This window comes from Acinonyx jubatus, chromosome B2 (genome assembly GCF_027475565.1).
Source record: "Acinonyx jubatus isolate Ajub_Pintada_27869175 chromosome B2, VMU_Ajub_asm_v1.0, whole genome shotgun sequence".
Taxonomy (NCBI): domain Eukaryota; kingdom Metazoa; phylum Chordata; class Mammalia; order Carnivora; family Felidae; genus Acinonyx; species Acinonyx jubatus.
The window spans coordinates 17235213-17255714 of NC_069385.1; the positions used below are offsets into that span (position 1 = coordinate 17235213).

Consider the following 20502-nt stretch of genomic DNA (forward strand, 5'->3'; position numbering starts at 1 on the left):
AACTGAAAATCCCCAAGGGGACCAGGCAACATGATTTCCTGACAGATAAGGCGGGGAGGGAGCACGCATAATTTGCCCTCAGTAACCTGACAGCCTCCAGGCCCGGGCCGCTCAGAAAACACCTGATGGATGCTTTTTCTCTTTAGCTCATGCCAGGGTGGCTCTGCCAGAAGGAAACTGGGGGCAGGACCCTCAGCAGGGCCCCAGCTGGCACGGCATGGAGCGCTCAAGCAAGATGGAGTTCTTCCAGAAGCTGGGCTACAGCCGGGACGATGTGGTCAGGGTGCTGGGCAAGCTGGGTGAGGACGCCCTGGTCAACGACGTGCTGCAGGAGCTGATCCAGACTGGCAGCCGCCCTGGGGCCCACGAGAGCAGTGCTGTGCCCCTGCTCGTTCCCAGGGGCTCCTGCGGGACCCTGGACTCTGCCCACTGCGGGCTGGCGGCAGAGCTGGAAGAAGAGCGTGGAGACCCAGCCAGTTCCTTGCGACCCATAGTGATCGACGGCAGCAACGTGGCCATGAGGTAGTTTTCTTCGTCCTGGAGCCTCGGGGTGGGAGAGCTGTCCCTCTTTTCAGTGGCTTTGTCCAAAGAGTGGTTTGGGGGCTAATGGATGGACCTTTAATCCCCATTCCATCCCATTCGTAGCTGTGTGGCCTTAAGTAAGTCGCTTAACCTCTCTGAGCCTCACTTTCTCCATCTGTAGAATTGGTATAAAACCTCCCTAGAGGGCAGTTGTGAGAACTGGAGCTGCACAAAACGCCTAGGACAGTGCTTGACGCAGAGTAAGTGTTCAACAAGTGGTAGCTATTATCGTATCGACCCAGAGAGAGGCTCTTTTCTGAGAAAGGCGGTAGATGACTGGGGAGGAGCCTAGCACCGGGCCTCGGCAGATGTGGCTTCTTGTCTAGAGCCTGTCCCTAACCAGCTGCGTGACTCAGAAAGCCATAGCATCTCAAGTTTCCTCTTCTGTGACACGGGCTAATAGGTAGCTTTGCTACTTGTCTAAAGGTAATGAGAACCAGAGGGGAAATGTGCTTGAACTAGAAAGCCTCTTTGGGGGGTGGGGTGGAAGGGGTGCTGCGAGGTGGCTGGCGGTGGTGTGGCTCCCTAGCCAGGCTGGAGACGTGTGCTCACGGCCCCTGAGCCGCAGACACGATTGTCAGTGTTTGTGTATTGGCATCTTTGTGTGCGTCGGTGATGGGAGGGCCGTGCCCTGGCTTGTCACGTTCCCTGCGCGGCTCCATTCAGCTGCAAGCCAATCTTAGCGTCTCATCCACACTCCGCAGTAGGCCAGGAGGAGGCTTTGTGCACACAAGCGCGGTTTTCTACTTCTTCCCTTAGTTACAGGCAGGCAAAGGGCAGATCCATAGGAAACTGGCCTCTCGAGGCTGTAAATAGACGCACTTCCCCTTTCAAAAGCTGAGCCAAGGGTGGGGACTGAGGAGAGGCGTGTTCTCCGCAGCGCTAAATGTGTCCAGAGGGTGTCCGTCCTTTGGCTGACAGGGCCAGTGGCTTTCCCTGGGGATTTGGACTCACTTTGGACTTGGCAGTGTAGGACGGAGGTTTGGAATGATGCTACCCAGGCTGGCCCAGCCCTTGGCGCTGTGCCTTTGTGCTTTGCGTGGTGTTTGTTCAAGTTTTAGCCAGCTGGGTCACCCTGGGCTGGTCCTCAGGCCTCTGTAACATCCACACACACGCTCCCATGTAGGCACCAGATAGGCCAGACTATGAAATCCTGCTTAATTCGGGATTTCAGGGGGAAGTTGAAAGGATGTTTAAGAATCTGGTAGGTTCTGGGGCACCTGGGTGGCTCAGTCGGCTAAGTGTCCGACTTCAGCTCAGGTCATGATCTCACAGTTCGTGAGTTCAAGCCCCGCATCAGGCTCTGGACTGACAGCTCAGAGCCTGGAGCCTGGAGCCTGCTTTAGATTCTGTGTCTCCCTCTCTCTCCTCCCTTCCTCTACTCAAACGCTTTCTCTCTCAAAAATAAACATTAAAAAATTAAAAACAACAACAAAAAAAAGGATCTGGTAGGTTCTGAGGGTGTGTGAGGGTTGTGAGGGGGGCCTGGCCTCTGTCTGATCAGGACGAGCCACCTCTCCTTCTGGGCATCCATAGAAAGGAGGCTCTAAAGTTAAAAGGGTATTGCTTAAATTGAAGACCTTTCCAGCCCTAAGATTGTACCAGCTCTGTGATCCCAGATCAAAAGAGCCGAATGGCTCTGGGCTGGGAGGACTGACTACTTCACCTGCTACAGGGAAGTGTGGGCATGCTCTCTTGGGGACCAGAGAGTTTTTAGGAATTGTTTTGATAGGGTGGTGTTGGAGGATTTTATTTTGCTGAAAATCTCTGTTGCTGCTTGGAATTCAAACTCAAACCACACCTTCCACTTGCGTGTGACCATGATGTGTCCCAGGTAAACCCATTTGGTCCCCCCTCCCACACAACTGTAACTAGTTTAATCCCCTCGTACTCAATCTGTGTGGGGGACAAGTAGAAGGCATCACTCAGGCTTATTATGAAGAATGTGTCAGAACACCGATGCTTTCTTTCACACACTTGCTGCCCGTACGTCATCTCAGTTAACAAGAGCACGTGTGCCTGTGTGAAGTCTCAGTGTGTGTACCTGTATGTGCACACACACACACACACACACACACACATCCCGTCCCTTCCCCCGCCCCTGCATCCCGAGTCAGGGACAAAAGACCCATTGTTCAACCACCACGTGGTGGGTGGGACCTGATTTGCTCAGTGGCCAGTCTGGGAGACGGTTGGGGTGTGAGGCTCTCCCTCATCCCCTGGCTCCTTCTCCCACAGTGACACCGCCTGTGTCCTCCGACCAGAGTGTCAAGAGGACCCATGACCCTCGGGCTCTGCCAGATCTCAGTTGTGCAGGAGAGATTTAAGTGTGGGGCTCGCCCTTTAGACACAATGGGTGGTTGAAACCAACATGGTGTCTAGTTATTATCAGTTGACCTCAAAACTCAGTTAACCTCAGAAACGTGGTTTCTGAAAATTTTCCTTTCTGAGGTTTTGTAGTATCGCAGACTTTGCTACGCTCTGTTTTGGAAGAAGATATTGCTTTGTATGCTGTCTGATGCTGCATGAGGTAGGGAAGGACTTAGAAGGCAGATTGGAGCTCATGTCCGTGCTGCCCTGAGGAGCCACTGGGAGAGTCCAAAGATCTGAGTCCTGACCTCTAGCTGGGAGCTGCCCACCAAAACCTCCCTTCGATGATGGAAAGTTCTAGACCTATCTGCCCATTAGCGATGGCCACTTGACACATGGGGCTACTGAGCACTTGAAGTGTGGCTGTTGTGACCAAGGAACTGAATTTTACATTTTGTGTCTTTTGAATTAATTTGAAGTTAAATGTAAACGGCCACATGCGATGAGCGCCTAGGTATTGGACTGTACCCTAGCTGTGTGACCTCAGAGTGAGTCACGTGATGTTTTTGAGCCCTTGTTTATACGATGAAGAGGTTGGACTAAACAACAATGATCTTAAGTGGCTTTCCATCTGTAACATTCTAGGATTCGAGGTGATTATTTTATGCATGCATGAAAGAAATAAATGCATTTTTCTGAGAAAGGAATTTCTCTTCTTCTGCAGAGGTTCCAAGAGAGTAAGTAACTTGCCCCAGGTCACAGAGCAATGAATGCCAGGCTCTGCTTTCAGAGCTCTTTCCAAAGCCCTGTACTTCTTCTAGCACTGTGCATCTTTGGTTTTCCCACTGCCCAGTCTTCCAAAGTGTCTCAGGGTGGGAGCCCCTGACCCCATGGATTTTATTCTGGGGTCAGAGCCTGCCTGTGCTGACCAGAGCCCTTCCCAGGTGGGATGGGCCCCGACTTGCCCGCTGCACACAGGATGTGCTGGACCCCCTCACCAGGTGATCTCTGTAGGACTGGTCCCCAGGATGCCTTTTCTGCTGCTGCCAGCCTTCTGGAAACCCCCCCTCCCCGCCGCCCCCACCGGGCATCACATGTGCACGGAAAGGTGGCTCTGGTGGGCTGGCCGCCCACAGAGTGATTTCCAAGCACAAGACCTGCACCTTCAAAGGGTGTGGGCGTGCCTGTGCGTGTGCTCCCGTGTGTGTACATGAGAGAGGAGGGTGTGAGCTCAAGAAAGAGCTAAAAGCATCTGGCAGGTTTGACAAAGAAGGTGGCTTTCACGGCACACGTGCCCGTATTTGCCTGCCCGACAAACTCTCAGGAGCCCACTGCGTGGTGCGTTCTGTAGGCAAATTTAGGAAAAGGATGGTTTGGAAGGACTTCAGCTTGGGGGAAAACCACCTGATAATTTCACATCCTCTTGTTGCCCAGACAAGGGTTTTACTTAAACGAGTCCCCAAGTTGGCGTGCGAGGGCCTTTTGTCTGGGTCGTCATTTACATTTCTAAGCTCTCAGAAACTTCAACGGAATCTGGCTTATTCTGGAGTAACCAACCTTCAGTGACAGGAGCTCAGGCCTGCAGTGGGGCGGGGGCGTCTCATCAGCCCCCTTCAGTGGGCTCTTCGTGGAGGAGGCACTCCTGGGCTGGGGGTCAAACCTCCTCCTGAGTCCCTGAGTGGACTCTGGCCAATGCTGGCTTTGGGCTCCTACCTCGGTCTGCACCTGTTTCTCCCTGTCTTCGATGAAGGCACATCTTCTCTTTCTCCCCCCGGCCCTGAGCTGGGGAGAGATCTCTTGGTGAAAGAAAGGGATAAAACTCCGAGTATTTGCAATGTAACCCCCAAAAAGAAACAGAGTGGAAAGAGGGTTGTGCTTTGCACCTCCTGCCCTGAAGGAAGCATCTTTTCCTTTCCTCCCCCCACCACAAGCACCACCTTGCTCGCCCGGGCACCGTTCTGCGGGTCGCTAACTTCTGCAGACACCTCCTGGGCAATAGTCAACGATACAGTGATGGTCCACATAATGTGCTTGGTCCACTTGCTGCAAATGGCCATGCTGACTGTGGGCGCCCCAGGCGTAATTGTCCCGCAGGCCAAGTTTGCCGCGGGCACCAACCCACTTCCCCTTACCACCCTCCCTTTATCCAAAACCTACCGCTTCTGTCTCCTTTTCCCAGGGCCTGGCTCTCAGCTCTCGGTGATGAGCTGGTTCACAGTGACTGTTAAGAAGCCCTAAGGGCCCTCCCCAAACTCCAGCATTTTAACAGCAGACAACTTAACCTGTCTGGGTGTCAGGGGAGAGACCGGGGAGGGGCAGGAATAAATGGAATAAGAGATGGGGAGGAGGAGTTTGCAACCCAACAGATCAGGCTCTGAGATCTGCCCCTGGACCAGCCAGGTGGGCACCTGTCTTCGCTTTAGTTTCCTCAAGGGTGCGGTCAGAAGAAGGTCACTTCCTTGGGGGCTCGTTGCAATGATTGAAGCGCAAAGTGCAAAGAGGCCTGGGACACGGGACTCTACAAATATTAAAAATGAGCTCCAAGAAGCAGGAACAAGGTATGTCTCTGAGGACCCAGCACAGAGCCTCACTGAAGATGTTCATAAATTGACATTGAGTAAGTGGAGGGATGCACAGATAAATAAATGCTTTAGGCTTATGCATTTACCTCTGTGTGCCGAGGGGTGTGGACCCAGGGTGACCGCGAGTGCTTTCTTGCCTGACTGGGAGCTCTGCAGACAACTAGGGACAGACCCCTCCGTGGTGAGAAGGTGGTCCCTGAGTGTGGCTTCAATCCTGCCATGGCCCAGGGCTCTCTGTGGTCAGAAATATGGCAGCCATAATGGGGTTATGAGGTTTTTACCAACCTCAAAGTTTGGTAAAAAAAAAAAAAAAAAAAAAAATGTGGCAAGGATCGAACGGTAACAATCCTCACATCTCAAAAGAGACCAGAAGGCTCAGAAGAGAGGTTGGGGTGGAGCGTGTGGGAATCCGGTCCTGCAAAACAATAGACCTGAATGAAAACCCTCCATTCCAGAGACATCAGTTTAGTGATTCTAGGGGTCAGCCCCTGACTTCCCTTGCCTGGAGTCAAAGCTGGAGAGGAGAGCACAGCTTAGGGAGGGAAGGAGGGCTATGGGCCGATGTATGTTTGTTCCAGCTTCTTCTGGTCTTAATCATATTTAGTGCCCTTTGGATACTCTTGGCTGAGGGGCTGCCATCTTGGAGTCTGGGGTCAGAGAGGCCACGGGACTGGATTTTGCTGCATGAAGCTCACGGTAGCACCATTCCTCAGTTTTTCTCTTCCTGAACTGCTGAACTGCCAACCCCTTCCCCTCTACAAGCCCCCAGCCAGGGCCACTTCAGGCTGTGGTCCTGACCATCGTCACCAGAACCTGTGGCCCTGCTCGCCTTTGCCTCCTCGGAGGAATCGGGTTCAGCTTCATCACCGAACATGCTCCCTCCACCCACACACCCAGCAAAGGTGTGTAGTCACAGAAACAGATGTGTGGTCACAGGAAAGAGAGCACTCAAGAAACCATTTTTTTAAGTTTGTTTGTTTGTTTACAGTATAAGTGGGGTTGGGAGCAGAGAGAGAATCCCAAGCAGGCTTTGAGCTGTCAACGTAGAGCCCAACACGGGGCTCAAACCCATGAACTGTGAGATCATGACCTGAGCCGAAATCGAGAATCAGAGGCTTAACCAGGCTCCCCAAGAAGCCATTTTTAAAAGAAGGGTGGTGGTGAGATGTTTGCTTGAGAACGGAGGACAGACTTGTCACCGCTGACAGAGGCATGTTTGGGAGTGGGGGTGGGGTGGGGTATCATCAGTTGTTCATATTCCTGCTCCAGTGTGCGCAGAAAATAGACCTTATTTTCTCAGACAGATACAGTCTCTTCCCTACTTGTTCAGGTCGCGGCGAGCGGCAAACCTAAACTTACCAGTGTGTGATGTCTTGGTGTCTCCTGCCTTCTGGATGACTTGGGGTTCATGTTTCCTCTCTCTCCCCCGCTCCTCTCCCAAACGGCATCTGGGGGCTTTGAGACCTGATGTTGGCTGGGAGAGGGGGGTCTGGGACCCTCACGGGGCTCTGCTATGGAGCAGCTGGTCTGACCTGGCTTAGCTTCCAGAATGGTCAACGTAGGAGGGTCATTGGTCTTTTTGGGATCCATGCTGGCTTACAGCCCTGCCCCCCTCACAGGGGCGTCTTTGTCCCTCCTTAGGCCTCCGACAGTCTCCTGGGCCTGGGGGCATGCGAGGGATCCAGGGTGATGCTTCCAGCTCACCTATCTGCCCCCTTCCTCCGAGGCAGCCGTGCAGCTCTGTGGACACTGTGCCCTGCTGAACCCAGGATCTCCAAGAGCCTTGTGACCTGCCAACACTGTGCTGGGAGCCCGACCTTTGGCCTCCTCTTCACACCCATCCTGATGTTTCTATACTTTCTCCTCCCCTTCTGGCTGGTGGGTGAAGCAGGGGTGGGGGGGTGCATGGGCAAGGACCCTGTGAACGCCCTCCTCTTTCTCCCTCCCTCTCCTTTCTTTCTTCATCTTCCTCTGGGGCAGAGGGACTGGTTCCACTTCCTTTCTTTGCACCACAGACATTGATATTTTCTCCTTACTGTTTGCATAACCCACAGCTTGGCCTCAGGGGCCCAAGGACTATTTTCCCTAAACTGGAAGACACTATGGGTGTAGGACTCAAGGCCTGGTTCCCGATACGTTACTGGAGTCAGAGCAATTTAGAGTTCTCGTGTATGTCCACAAAGCCTGACTTTCAAGACTATTGACTGGTGTTTCCAAAGCCTGCCTTCTCTTTACAAACCTGGGCCTATCCTGATCCCCTCTGAGAAAATAGCAGGAGAGGCCACACACACAAGAGAAAGCACAGCATGGAAATTTAGTGTCGTCCTTGTCTGGACGTGGGCGGTGGGCTGGCTGCTGCGGGCCAGGCTTCTCAACAGAGGCTGTCATGGTGCCCTGGGCTCTCTGTGAACTCTCAACTCTCCCCTTTGCTCTCTCTCCCTGCCCCAGTCACTCTGCTGTCTCTTCGGTCCCTAGACACAGTGAGCCTTTCGCGTTGTCTTTCCACCCGGTTCTTCCCCCTTGCCTGGGCTGTTCCCCCTCCGGTGGCTCACAGGACCTGTGTCTTCTCAGCCCTTCATGCATTCGACACATTTTTACTGTCCCCTTACCGATGATCAGGCGCCATGTGGGTGCTGGGAATTCAATGGGGAGCAAAAGGAGCTTGTGAGATAAAGAGGGGGAGACCTGTTCATCCTATAGGTGTGTGTAATCATTTGGCTGAGATTAGGGCCAGGCAGAAGCAGCATGTGCCGTGAGGACTCGTAATAGGGGAATCGGAGGGGGACCAGAGGGCAGGGATGCTTTCCTGAGGAAGTAGAGATGAAGCTGAGATCCGCAGGAGGAGTCGTGGACCGGGCTGAGAGGGGAAGAAACAGCTGGTTCAAAGGTCCTGCGGTGGGAGCGGGGAAGGTGGCTGGCCAGGACAAAGTGCTGCAGGCCGCGCGGGTGGCTGGGCTGGAAGCAGAGGCCAGGATGTATTGCACCCGGGGCGAAGTCCGACTGATTCTGCGATCTCATGATCTCGTCTATCCGCTCGTCTCCTTCGCCGGCCAAACACCACTGACCTGCACAGACTCGTCCTCAGGGATGTTTTCAGGCTTCGTGGGTTCCTCGAGCAGCACCCGGATGCCTCCTTCCCATGGCTTCCACAGCGTGGCACTCCTGGTTTGCTTCCTATTGGCCTGAGAGATCCTTTCCGTCTCTCCTGTGAGATTGCCCCACCCCTGCCGAAACCAGCTCTGAGTTCCAGAGCTCCCCCAGACCCGTCTCCCGGGCCCCTCACTCCCTCTCGGCAATCAGACAATTCTCTGGCTTCCAGTGCTGTGTAAGCACAGATGCCCTACACGTTTTGTCGCCCAGAACTCTCTTCTGGAACTCAGCATGTCCACCTACAGGGGCTCCTCCAGCTCAGTATGTGTCCATGACAAAACCCGCAGTCGTTCCCTCTACACCCTGTCCTCCCCAAGGACTCCCCGTCTCAAGGAGGAGCCCACCAGCTACACAAGCCAGAGATCTGGAAGCCTCCTCAATGCCTTCTTCACTATCGCCCAGGATCCAACCAATCACCACATTCTGGAGATTCTCCCTTCCAGATATCTCTCAGGTTCACCTACCCTTCTCCCTTATCCACCACCACCCACTCGGTCCCAGTCACCATCCAGTTTTGCTTTGATGACAGTGACAGCTTCTTAACTGGGTATCTCACCCCCACCTTGCTCCCTTCCAATTTACTGTCCTGTGCGTTGCCAGATTGAGCTTTTAGAAACATACATTGGATCGTATCACAGCACAGCACATATACCCCCCATCTTCAAAACCTGCTATGGCTTCTCATTCCTTTTAGGAGAAGAGTTTGGGCCACCTGGGTGGCTCAGTTGGTTAAGCCTCAGACCCTTGGTTTTGGCTCAGGTCATGATCTCACAGTTTGTGGGTTCCAGCCCCACACTGGGTTCCACACTGACAGTGCGGAGCCAGTTTGGGATTCTCTCTCTCTGCCTTTCTCTCTGCCCCTCCCCTGCTTGCACTCTCTCTCTCAAATAAATTAAATTAAATTAAAAAGAAAAAAAAAAAAAGAGTCTTCAGTAAGGCACGCCAGGCCCTGCCTGGTCTTGGGCCTTCTCTCCCCTGGTCTCTACTTCCTGATGCTTCAGTGGAATTTCTGGGCCACCTTGGCCTCCTTCCTTGGGAAGCCCCATAACACATACACAGCCCTCTCTTAGGGTAAGAGTATTCTGCAGATGGCTACTCTCCTCTGTCTTATGTTGATCCTTACAGCTGCAGGGAAAAAGGGGATCGTGTCTACTAATCCTTGGGGTGCACTTCCCCAGGAGCCCAAGACCCTCCATACACATACTGTCGCAAGCCGCATGGTGCCAGTTAAAGGATCCATTTTTTGCCGAGAATGAACTATTTTTCAAATGCAGATTTGCCTGATTCCCTTTGATTATGAGCCTGTGATTCAGGATATTCCCAGGGGAAATCACTCTTCAGAAACCTTTTCCGTGACTCTACAGATTTCTTTGTTTTCCCATCGTAGCCATGGAAATAAAGAAGCCTTCTCTTGCCGGGGAATCCAGCTGGCTGTGGACTGGTTCAGGGACAGAGGACACGCCTACATCAAAGTTTTTGTTCCATCCTGGAGGAAAGACCCACCAAGATCTGATACCCCTATTAGAGGTATGCTGGAGCAGATATATGCTCAAGAGGTACTCTACACCTTTCCTTGGTAGTTCTTGTGGCAATTATAGTCAATTAGCTATTTGTTTGATAATGTCTGTGTTTGTCACCGCACTATAAGCTCCATGGGAACACTAACTATGAGTATTCACTGCCATAGCCCTAGCACCCAGCAGAGGTGCTCAATATATAGTTGGCATATAGTAGGTGCTCAATAAATAGTTGTTGAATAGATGAATAAACTACTTATTTTGTCTTCTAGTGTGAATGATTAAGTCCCCCAAATGATTGTGTCATACAAATTTTAACATTCTGCAGAGATTGGATCTGCATCCCGCCCCTAACAGAATATAGGATCTGAAAGAGACATTCATTTGGCTCAATGATATTTATTTACTTTATACCTTGTCCAATCTCTTCATTAAAAAAAAAAAAAAAAAAAAAAAGGAAGGGTACTTGGGTGGCTCGGTCGGTTATGCATCTGACTTTGGCTCAGGTCATGATCTTGAGGTTCATGGGTTTGAGCCCCACATCAGGCTCTGTGCTGACAGCTCAGATCCTGGAGCCTGCTTCAGGTTATGTCTCTCCCTCTCTCTGCCCCTCCCAGTGCTCGGTCTTTCTCTGTCTCCTAACAATAAATAAATGTGAAACTCATTGACCATAAAACAAACTGATTTAAAAAATAATAATTAAAAAAAAAGAAAACTAAGGCCCAGGGAATTCTTTATTTTTAATTCTTATATCAGCTAGGAATATTTTAAGCTACAAATAACAAAGCAGGTGGTTTAAATAAACAGGGTGTTGTTTGTTTGTTTTTGTTTGGCTTTCTCATTACTAGAAGTCAGACACTAAGCCACTGTTGGCATTGTTTCTTCAGTGATGGTGGGGCTGACCTCCTGGTGATTCTGGGAGATTTCTCTGATTTTTAAAAAATCTTTTTAACATTTATTTATTGTCAAGAGGCAGAGACAGAGCATGAGAGGAGCAGAGACAGGGGGAGACACAGAATCTGAAGCAGGCTCCAGGATCCAGTTGTCAACACAGAGCCTGACGTGGGGCTTGAACTCATGAACCGAGAGATCATGACCTGAGCCAAAGTCAGATGCTTAACTGACTGAGCCACTCAGGCTCTCCATCTTTGATTTTTTCTTTCAGCCTTTTAACCAAAAGTTTGTGGTGTTGTTTTTAATTCTACCAATGGTTTCTAATTGCTGCTTCTTCTCTTTCAGATTCTCTGTCTTTATTTTTTAAATAAAATGATATTCTTGTTGGGGCACTGGCGTGGCTCAGTCAGTTGAGCCTCCGACTCTTGATTTCGGCTCAGGTCACGATCCCAGGGTTGTGGGACCGAGCCCTGCATCGGGCTCCATGCTGAGCATGGAACCTACTTAAGATTCTCTCTCTCTGTCCCTCTGCCACTTCCACCAATCGCATGTGCATGCTCTCTCTCTCTCAAATTAAAAAAAAAAAGATATTCTTGGGGTGCCTGGGTGGCTCAGTCAGTTAAGCGTCCAACTTTGGCTCAGGTCATGATTTTGCAGTGTGTAAGTTTGAGCCCCGCATCAGGCTCTGTGCTGACAGCTCGGAGCCTGGAGCCTGCTTCGGATTCTGTGTCCCCCTCTCTCTCTGCCCCTCCCCTACTCACGCTCTGTCTCTGTCTCTCTCTTTCTCAAAAATAAGTAAACATTAAAAAATATATATCCTTGTCTTAGGGATGAAATATCTTTAATTATTTCTATAGTAATATAGACTTTAAAAAGTTCTCTTTAAGTTCTGTGAATCCTATTTATTTTTCTTGGGTGAGTTCCCTTTGTTCATTTCTGTGGTGTGTGTGTGGGTGTGGGTGTGGGTGTGTGGGGGTGTGTGTATGTGTAGGTGTGTGTAGGTGTGTGAGTTTGGGGGTGTGTTTGCGTGTGTGTGTGTATGAGTGTGTGTGAGTGTGTGTGGGTGTGTGTGTGGAGGGGTGCTGTTAAGTCTTCTCAAAGGTCTAGCACTTGTTTGGTCGTCAGTTTTGATTTGCAAACAAAGAGCCAGATCGGTTAGATACACCTCTATGTGATTTCCTTGCATCTTCTCTCCTAGTACGTGGATCTCTCCCAGAGTGGCAGGGCTGACTGACCGTCAGTGTAGACCGGCAGATTTCACTTGGGCAGACCCTGCGTGGGGCAGGCAGGTGCACAGTGCAAAGTGCCCCATGATGGCTTCACTCCAGGAGGTCAAAGGCCACATGGGAACCTCCTCCTTCCTAGTGACGTCTCACTTTCCTTATAGCAGTAAGGGTAGGGAAAGGGTAGATGCACCTGCCCCAGGAGTAGCCCTTCAGGTAGTTCACCCTGACTTCCATGGACTTCCCACGTCCTCTCCACAGGCCCGCTGAACACTCTGGGCCTTTGCAGGAAGGATGGCCTCACATCCACTTCAGCCTTCTACCCACGTTCTGGGCTATGGCTCCCTACATGCCGGGGGATCAGTATGGTTTCCTGGGTTTGCTGCTGTTCCCTGGCCCATGTGGTCTAATGTGATTATGGATCCCCTCCCCGTTTTGTACTTCTTTACTGCCATTTCAATAGGATTATGAGAGGGAGGCAGGGATAAATACTTGTGTTCAGTTCTTCACCATGAACTGCTTACCCTAAATTACTCTTTACAGTCTGAACATGGAGAATGGCGGCTCTCAACAGCTGTGTAATATTTAAATATAGTATGGGTAAAGGGTAGGGAAATCACTTTGGGGTAGGGAAGGAATTAAAAACAAATTTTTTTTAACGTTTATTTATTTTTGAGACAGAGAGAGACAGAGCATGAACGGGGGAGGGTCAGAGACGGAGGGAGACTCAGAATCTGAAACAGGCTCCAGGCTCTGAGCGGTCAGCACAGAGCCCGACGCGGGGCTCGAACTCACGGACCGCGAGACCGTGACCTGAGCCGAAGTCGGACGCTCAACCGACTGAGCCACCCAGGCGCCCCCAGATAATGGACTTTGTTTTAAACGCATACGAAGATCCAGTAAATGCTATCTTAATAAAGTTGCTTAGTTAGTTATGAAATCATGACTCACATTACCTCACCATTATTAAAGTAAAATAACATCTGCAACATCATAAGGGTATTGGAACAGTTTCATGGCTTACGAGTAGCTCAGTTTAATTTACTTTAAATTTTTTTATGTTTTATTTTATATTTGAGAGACAGAGAGAGAGAGAGCATGAGCAGGGGAGGGGCATAGAAAGGGAGACACAGAATCGGAAGCAGGCTCCAGGCTCTGAGCTGTCAGCACAGAGCCCGACGCGGGGCTTAAACCCGCGGACTGCGAGATCATGACCTGAGCCGAAGTCAGACGCTTAACCGACTGAGCCACCCAGGCGCCCCGGGAAGGAATTTTAAAACAAGTCACAACAAGTGCAAAGCTCCAGGGGAAAGATTCATAAATTTGACTGCATTAAAATAAAAGCTTCTGTTCATTAGTGGATACCACAAAAACCGAAAAATGAAAAAAAGACAAGCCTTAAACTGGGAGAGGCGATCACACATTCCTGATGAAGGATTACTGTCCAGAATCTATAGAGAGCTTCTCCAAATTAATAAGACAAAGACAAAGGGCCAACAGAAAGATGAACTAAAGTATGAATGGGCCTTTCACAGAAGAGAAGACATAAATGGCCAATAAACATATGAAAAGACGCTCAATCTCATTAGTGCCCAAAGAAATACAAAAGAAAACCACAATAAGAGGGCACTGTACACCCGCCAGATTGGCAAAATTTCAGAAACCTGAAAAGCCAAGCCCTGACACGGTCTTCTTGAATGCTGTGTTGGGTAGTCAGCCGATTGAACTGCTTTGGAGAACAATCCAGCACTGTTTTGGAAAGTCCTTTCCCTACCACTCAGCAATATCACTCTTAGAGTTACTCCCTAGAGAAGTCCTTGTACTCCTGTCCCCGGAGACTGACGCGCAGAACTGACAGTGGGGAACACAGGGACGTGGCCGAACCTCTCCAACACGATGTAACAGCAAGAAAGTAAGCGAGCAAGAATACGCACAGTACGATTCCATGTGTGTGAAGTCTAGAGGTTCCTAATCGCGTGAAAAATAGTCCTTTTGGGACGATGCATACATACGTATTTTTAAAAATGAAAGGAGGGGCGCCTGGGTGGCTCAGTTGGTTAAGTGTCCGACTTCAGCCCAGGTCATAACCTCGCAGTCAGTGGGTTCAAGCCCCGCATCGGGCTCTGTGCTGACAGCTCGGAGCCTGGAGCCTGCTTCGGATTCTGTGTCTCCCTCTCTCTCTGTCCCTCCCCCAACTTGTGCTCTGTCCCTCTCCTGCTCATGCTCTGTCTCTCTCTTTCTCTCTCAAAACTAAATAAAACATTAAATTAAAAAAAATAAAAAACGAAAAGAAGGGAACTGTAAACATGAAGTCTAAAAATTGGGCTACGTCAAAGGGGCAGCAGACGTGCAAAGTGGGAGGGGCGCCGGGGACCTCAAAAGCATGGCCACGTTGTAGTTCTGTATGGGAGTGCTGCGTAGGCGGCTTTAAAAGTTATCCTTGGTGCCCTTATGTGCATTGTGGACTTTCAAAAAGTCATATAGGAAAGGATGTAGATTTGAGGGAAGAGACCGTTAGTGAAGAATATGCTAAAGTTCTTCCAAGTTCTGAGTAACTGTTACAGTAGAAGGGATTTTCTTTCGCCTGCCTCCAAAGGCAAAACTAGGATCAAAGAGTAGACTTCCCGGGAGTGTGGGTTTTAGCTCCTGTAAGAGACCTTGTGGCGTGTCAGGTGTTCACCTCCTCACCAGTCCGCATACTAAGCTGTCGCCCACGCGAGCTTATCGGTCTACTCACAGACACTGAGACAGAAGGAGGAATTGCTAACCTCATTTTATACTAGCTGCAAAATCTGGTGTTCAGAGAGGGAGGAGCCACAGCTGAGACCAGAACCCAGGCGTAGGGTCTGAATCCCAGACTCTCCCTAGTACATCCTTGTGTCCCTCAGAGCTGTGTTACGGTGTGCTCTGTCCTAAGGGTGTCCCAGGCAGATTCCTGTACCATGGGGGAAGATGGACAGTGGCTCTGAGCTACGGGCTCAGGCAGGAGCCTTCCAGGTGGATGCAAGTCTCCTAGTAACTTCTAAGGCTTTGCCAGGATTCCAGTTAAACTACGAATGTCTTTCTCCAGAGGCCTCTTGTGTCTGCTGTGGTAGGGGTACTATGGCATGTGACCATCAAAAGGACAAGAGCTATGGCTTTGCTCTCCTTTCTAAAGTGACTCCCCTCGTAGAGTATCATTCTCGGGACCGAAGCCAAGAGCCCTGTTGACCCCAAGCTGCTGGCAAATTTCTCTTGACCTCCCTGCTCATGTGCCAGGCTGGGCCATGGGGTGGGGGAGGAGGAGTTGGCTCAGAGAGGATCCCTGAGCTGCCCCACATGCTGGGCGATCTGAGAATGGTTTTAGGGGTGGGGGTCCCACCCAGAAAGCCGCCACATCCTGTCTCCCGCCCGCCCTGTGGCCCCCAGAGCAGCACGTCCTGGAGGAGCTGGAGAGGCAGGCGGTGCTCGTGTATACCCCGTCCCGCAAGGTGAACGGCAAGCGGGTGGTCTGCTACGATGACCGCTACATTGTGAAGGTGGCCTACGAGCAGGATGGTGTCATCGTCTCCAACGACAACTACCGTGACCTCCAGAGCGAGAACCCCGAGTGGAAGTGGTTCATCGAGCAGAGGCTGCTCATGTTCTCCTTTGTCAATGATCGGTACGTGGTGGCACAGGGGGTCCTGGCATGGCGGGGGGCTGGGGTGACTGGCAGAAAGCCAGTCCAAATAGCCTAAGCCCAGCGGGGCTTGCCGTCACGGGCACACCGTACCAAAGCAAAGGACACCCAGTTCTGGAGACAGAGCCCACTGGAAGTCACCTGCTCTCTCCCCCGGGGTCCGTAGAGGCTCTCTCAGTCCCTCTGGGTCTCCTCTCCATCGCGATCATGATTCCTCAGCAGGGCTGTTTTGTCCCAATTGTCCATGACCTTTCTGTTCCCATGCCCACATGTGGTTGACCTGGCAAAGAATTGCCCCACAGGTGGGCCAAGCTCGAGCTTGGGGCACCATCAACTTGTTGCTTTTATTTATTTATTATTTTAAATGTTTGCTTATTTTTGAGAGAGTGCACATGGGGGAAGGGCAGAGAGAGAGAGAGAGAGAGGGATACAGAGAATCCCAAGCAGGCTCCGCACTGTCAGCACAGAGCCCGATGAGAGGCTCGAACTCACGAACCGTGAGATCGTGACCTGAGCTGGAATCAAGAGCCACCCAGGTGCCCCTTGTTGCTTTTATTTTTAAAGCATTTACTACAGGTAAGAGCACTGAAACAGCCATCCTGGGGAAAATCGGAACTTTGCTGCACTTCCCTTCACTTGTTTTACGTTCACGTCCTTTTTTTTTTAAGTTTTGAATTACATACGGGAGTCATCTTTTTGGGGGGGTTGAGAAGAACTTGGAACTGAGTCCATCGCAATACCTGTTGTTGGTTGCAGTTTTCAAGAGCGTCGAGTTGGTTCTTCTGTCCCCTAGGTTGGTTCCCCTGGGTCAGGTCCACCCTGAACCAACCAGCTCTAGCTGGGGGAGGGCAATGTCATGGACACAAGGCACAAACCTGTTAGCAGGTGCTGGGCAAGGGCCCCTGGACAGAGCTAAGGTGGGGAGGGAGCAGTGTGGATGTCGTCAGGCACGCTGAGGGCAAAGGCTAGGGGTCTGGCAAGGTGGCCATGGGTCTGAGACTAGCGAGGGCGGGGCGGGGAGGCAGGGTGCAGAGGGTACAGCACGCTGGGATATCACTCTCACTTCGCTTTCTGTTCCAGGCAGTGATAGCTTGACCCTCATTCTGGGCTCTTGGACTGGCCTTTAGAAATATGGTTTAAGAGAAACTCCCAACTCTGTGACGACAGGGGCTGTATGTGCCTTGTCTGCCATGGCCCATCACAGGCACTCAAGAACTAGTTGTAGATGGCAAGTGAGTGAGTGAGTGAATCAGTAAAGCGAATGGCTGCGGTCCTGGGGAAGGGAGAGAGGTGACAGGTCGGCTGGGTCAGGCCACTTGCGCGCAGCAGGCCCGTTCCTGACCTTGAAGCCCAGGAGGCAGTGTGGTGTTCTGGAAAGAGCTAGAGCTTTGGAGGCAGCAGATGAGGTTTCCAGTGGAGGCTCCGTCATTTACGGGCTGTGTGTCATGGGGGAAATCCCTGTCACTGAACTAAATGTCCCTCACCTTGAATTAACCATACCTGGATTAATCATATGTTTGAGATGGTTTTGAGGACTAGGGAGAGCTGTACCCCGAAGAGTACCTAACTGTACCGAAGAGTAGCACTTACTTTCAGGCCAGGCCAGGACGTGGTGCCTCTAGAGGGCACTGTGCCCCTACTACTATCCTCCTCAGCCCCAGAGCAGAGGCTTGCAAGCAGCTAGCTACCTGCTCCCCGGCCCCAGGAGCCCCCATGGCCATTTCCATACACTCAAGGCCGGCAGCTCCCTCTATCCAGCTCAGGCCTGGAGAAATCTGGAAAGTCTGGCGACTGTCGGTTCCAGAAAATCCTCACTGAAGTCTGATGGATCATGGCTGCCTTTGGCCTGGCCACAGCCTGGGGCCAAGGCCAAGTCCTTTTGACGCACCGGCCTCTGCTAAGGGCCTGCCAGAAGGTCCCCCAGCTGCCAGAAGGCAGAGCCTCCCTGCCTGCCTGTGGGTGAGGACGCCTGCCCCAGTGCCCTGGGCACGTCCATAGGGCCCTCTTGGCCCAGCTCACCGCGGCCAAGGCCTAGCAGAGAGCAGGAGGTAAAGCCTTTGGGAACCTCTAATAACCGCAGTGGACGGCTCCCCAGATTCTTGGTCAGGGCCCAATTCTGAGAAGCCGGCTGTGTAGCTGGGATCTGAGCCACGGAGGCTGCCTGGCACCAGCGATTGCCCAGTCCTGGGCTGGCCTAGGGTATGTGGTCTGCATGGTGAGACTCAGTATGACCCTTGACTCTCAGAGGGACACCAACCCCCACTTAGGAACCACAACCCCTCTAGCAGAACCTTTGTATGACCTGGAAATGCCTCCTGGGAACGAAAGTATTCACATAAAAAAATGGATGGCCCTAAATGAAGGGCGTTTTCCTCCCAAGGAATGTGTTCCCCTCTGAGCTGTGGGCACACTGAGGATGCATTCCCTTCCTTGTGAGGCTTAATTCCAGGGAGATGGGAAGGGGCAGACGGTGGGGGCAGGAGGGTATCAGAGAACGGGGCCGGGGTCAGGCAGCCCCGGAAGCTGAGACCAAACCCAGAGCTCCCCGGGGTTCCAAAAGGACCTGCACTGAGGCTCTGTGTGCCGGCTACACCTGCTTCTTCACCGGCTCACTGGCTGGCATTTCAAACCGTATTAATATTTATCCCCCACCTGTATATGTCCAGAGCTGTGGGGCAACACAGGAGATCCGAGTAAGGGAGCCCGCAGGACGAGGGCTGTTTGCAGCCCCAGGGAGGTCTGGACAGTGAGAAAGCAGCACAGGGTCACTTTCGGACCCGGGGCCCAGGGGAACCCTAGAGGGATTACGCTTCAATTTCAGTGCATAAAAATCACCTGGGAAGTTGTTAAAACGCAGATTCCTGAACCACCTGAGAGTCTGATGAAGCAGGTCTGGTGGGAAGCCAGGAGCCTGCAGTTTTATTTTTATTTATTTATTTATTAAAAAAAATTTTTTTTTTCAACGTTTATTTGGGACAGAGAGAGACAGAGCATGAACGGGGGAGGGGCAGAGAGAGAGGGAGACACAGAATCGGAAACAGGCCAGGAGCCTGCAGTTTTAAAGGCGTTGCCGGGTGATTGCGGCCCTTGCTGGACACACTCTCGGGAGAGGCCCGAGGCTGCTCTCCCGAGAGCCGTGCTCTCCGCTCATGGGTTCAGTGAGAAGGGAGGGCCGTGTAGCATTTGAAAGCAGCACAGCCCTTTGGGGGGTTGGGGGTGGGGGGCAGAGCCCTGGATGGTGAGCCCCGCCCGAGGCCAGCCGTGCCTGCTGCGCCCATTCTCTCGCCCGGCTGGCTGGGGCCTGCTCCCCATGCAGGTGCTGGTGGTGAGTTTCTGTGGGTCTAGCAGTTGCCCCCCTGTGCTTGTTTTACAGGTTCATGCCTCCCGATGACCCCTTGGGCCGCCGGGGACCCACCCTGAGCAACTTCCTGAGCAGGAAGCCCAAGCCCCCAGAGCCTTCCTGGCAGCACTGTCCGTACGGTGGGTGGCACCCCCATGCCTCGCGATCCCGGTTCAGGTGTCGTGTGAGGGCGGCACAGGGCACAGTCAGAAGTGCTGGCCTGCTCGTCAGCAGCCTGGGTTCTTCTCCTAACTGGCTGTGTGACATCGGAGAGATCGTTTAACCTCTCTGGATGGCACTTGCTGACAAGGTTGTTATAAGGATGAACTGACATCCTGGGTGGCTGTTGCATGGGAGTGTCTGTGAGGGCCGGACGCAGGGGTCCCACACAGGGCAAAGCTGTATCCGTGTGTACCCCCAAGCTCCTCCTTCTCAGTCCCTCCCCCTTGCACTCTGCCGTGTCTCTCTGCATCCCTCCACCCCTCCCTCCAGCCTCCACCAGCCCTCCACCCCTGGACCTTCATGGCCTTCGTCAATGCTATCCATTAAGAATTAAGGCTTTTTATCCCAGAGCACTTCTAGCCAGCTCTTTCGCTAACTTGCTTTGGCAAGTTCATTTGTTCGTTTAATGCCGCCAGGGCTTGTTTTTTGTGTCCAAAGAAGTTCAAAGTCATATTCAAAGTCATTTCTTGTTCAATTAAGGTGACCACACACACATTCACGTTGGTTCACCTTGCTCCCATGCCCTCTCAGAAGTGTCCAGGTCTGGGCGATAAACTGCTTGATCACTTCTGTTAGAACAGCCTGTTGGGGAGGGCAATGATCAGCACAGGCGATGAGGCCAACGGTGGAAACTGAGGCATACTGGACGTGCAATCCTGTGCGGGGCGCACCCGCTCCACACCCTCTCCACAAGGGTGGCCCCATCCACAGGGTTCCCTGGGGAAGTGGAGGCCGAAGGTCATTGGATCTAGAGGTTTGCTTTCAGTCCCTGGTCGAAAGGAGTTCCCATACGGACAATCTCCCGGCCTGGCACTGAGATTACTGGGTCCAGCGCCCTACACCAAGGGCGAGGGTACTGCACCCTCACCCATCTAATCCGGCCCCAGGACACTTTCTCCCCTCCTCCCCTCCTCGTCCAGCCCCAATCGTGAGACTCCTGAAGAGGGCCCGAGGAGTCTCCAAGGAGAAGGGCCGGGCGCCGACCACCACCCCCACGCAGCCTCTCCTACCCGAGGTCTCA

The 20502-nt window shown here is 52.1% G+C and overlaps 1 protein-coding gene across 1 annotated transcript in view; it reads left to right on the forward strand.

Annotated features, from left to right (window-relative positions):
- Positions 1 to 20502, forward strand: part of ZC3H12D (zinc finger CCCH-type containing 12D) — a 39331-nt gene that overhangs the window by 10451 nt on the left and 8378 nt on the right. The window contains exons 2-5 of the mRNA XM_053222118.1: positions 147 to 522; positions 10012 to 10151; positions 15667 to 15901; positions 19293 to 19399. Of these exons, the coding sequence (XP_053078093.1) occupies positions 218 to 522; positions 10012 to 10151; positions 15667 to 15901; positions 19293 to 19399 (787 nt within the window). The 5' untranslated portion in view covers positions 147 to 217. The remainder of the gene's footprint in view (positions 1 to 146; positions 523 to 10011; positions 10152 to 15666; positions 15902 to 19292; positions 19400 to 20502) is intronic.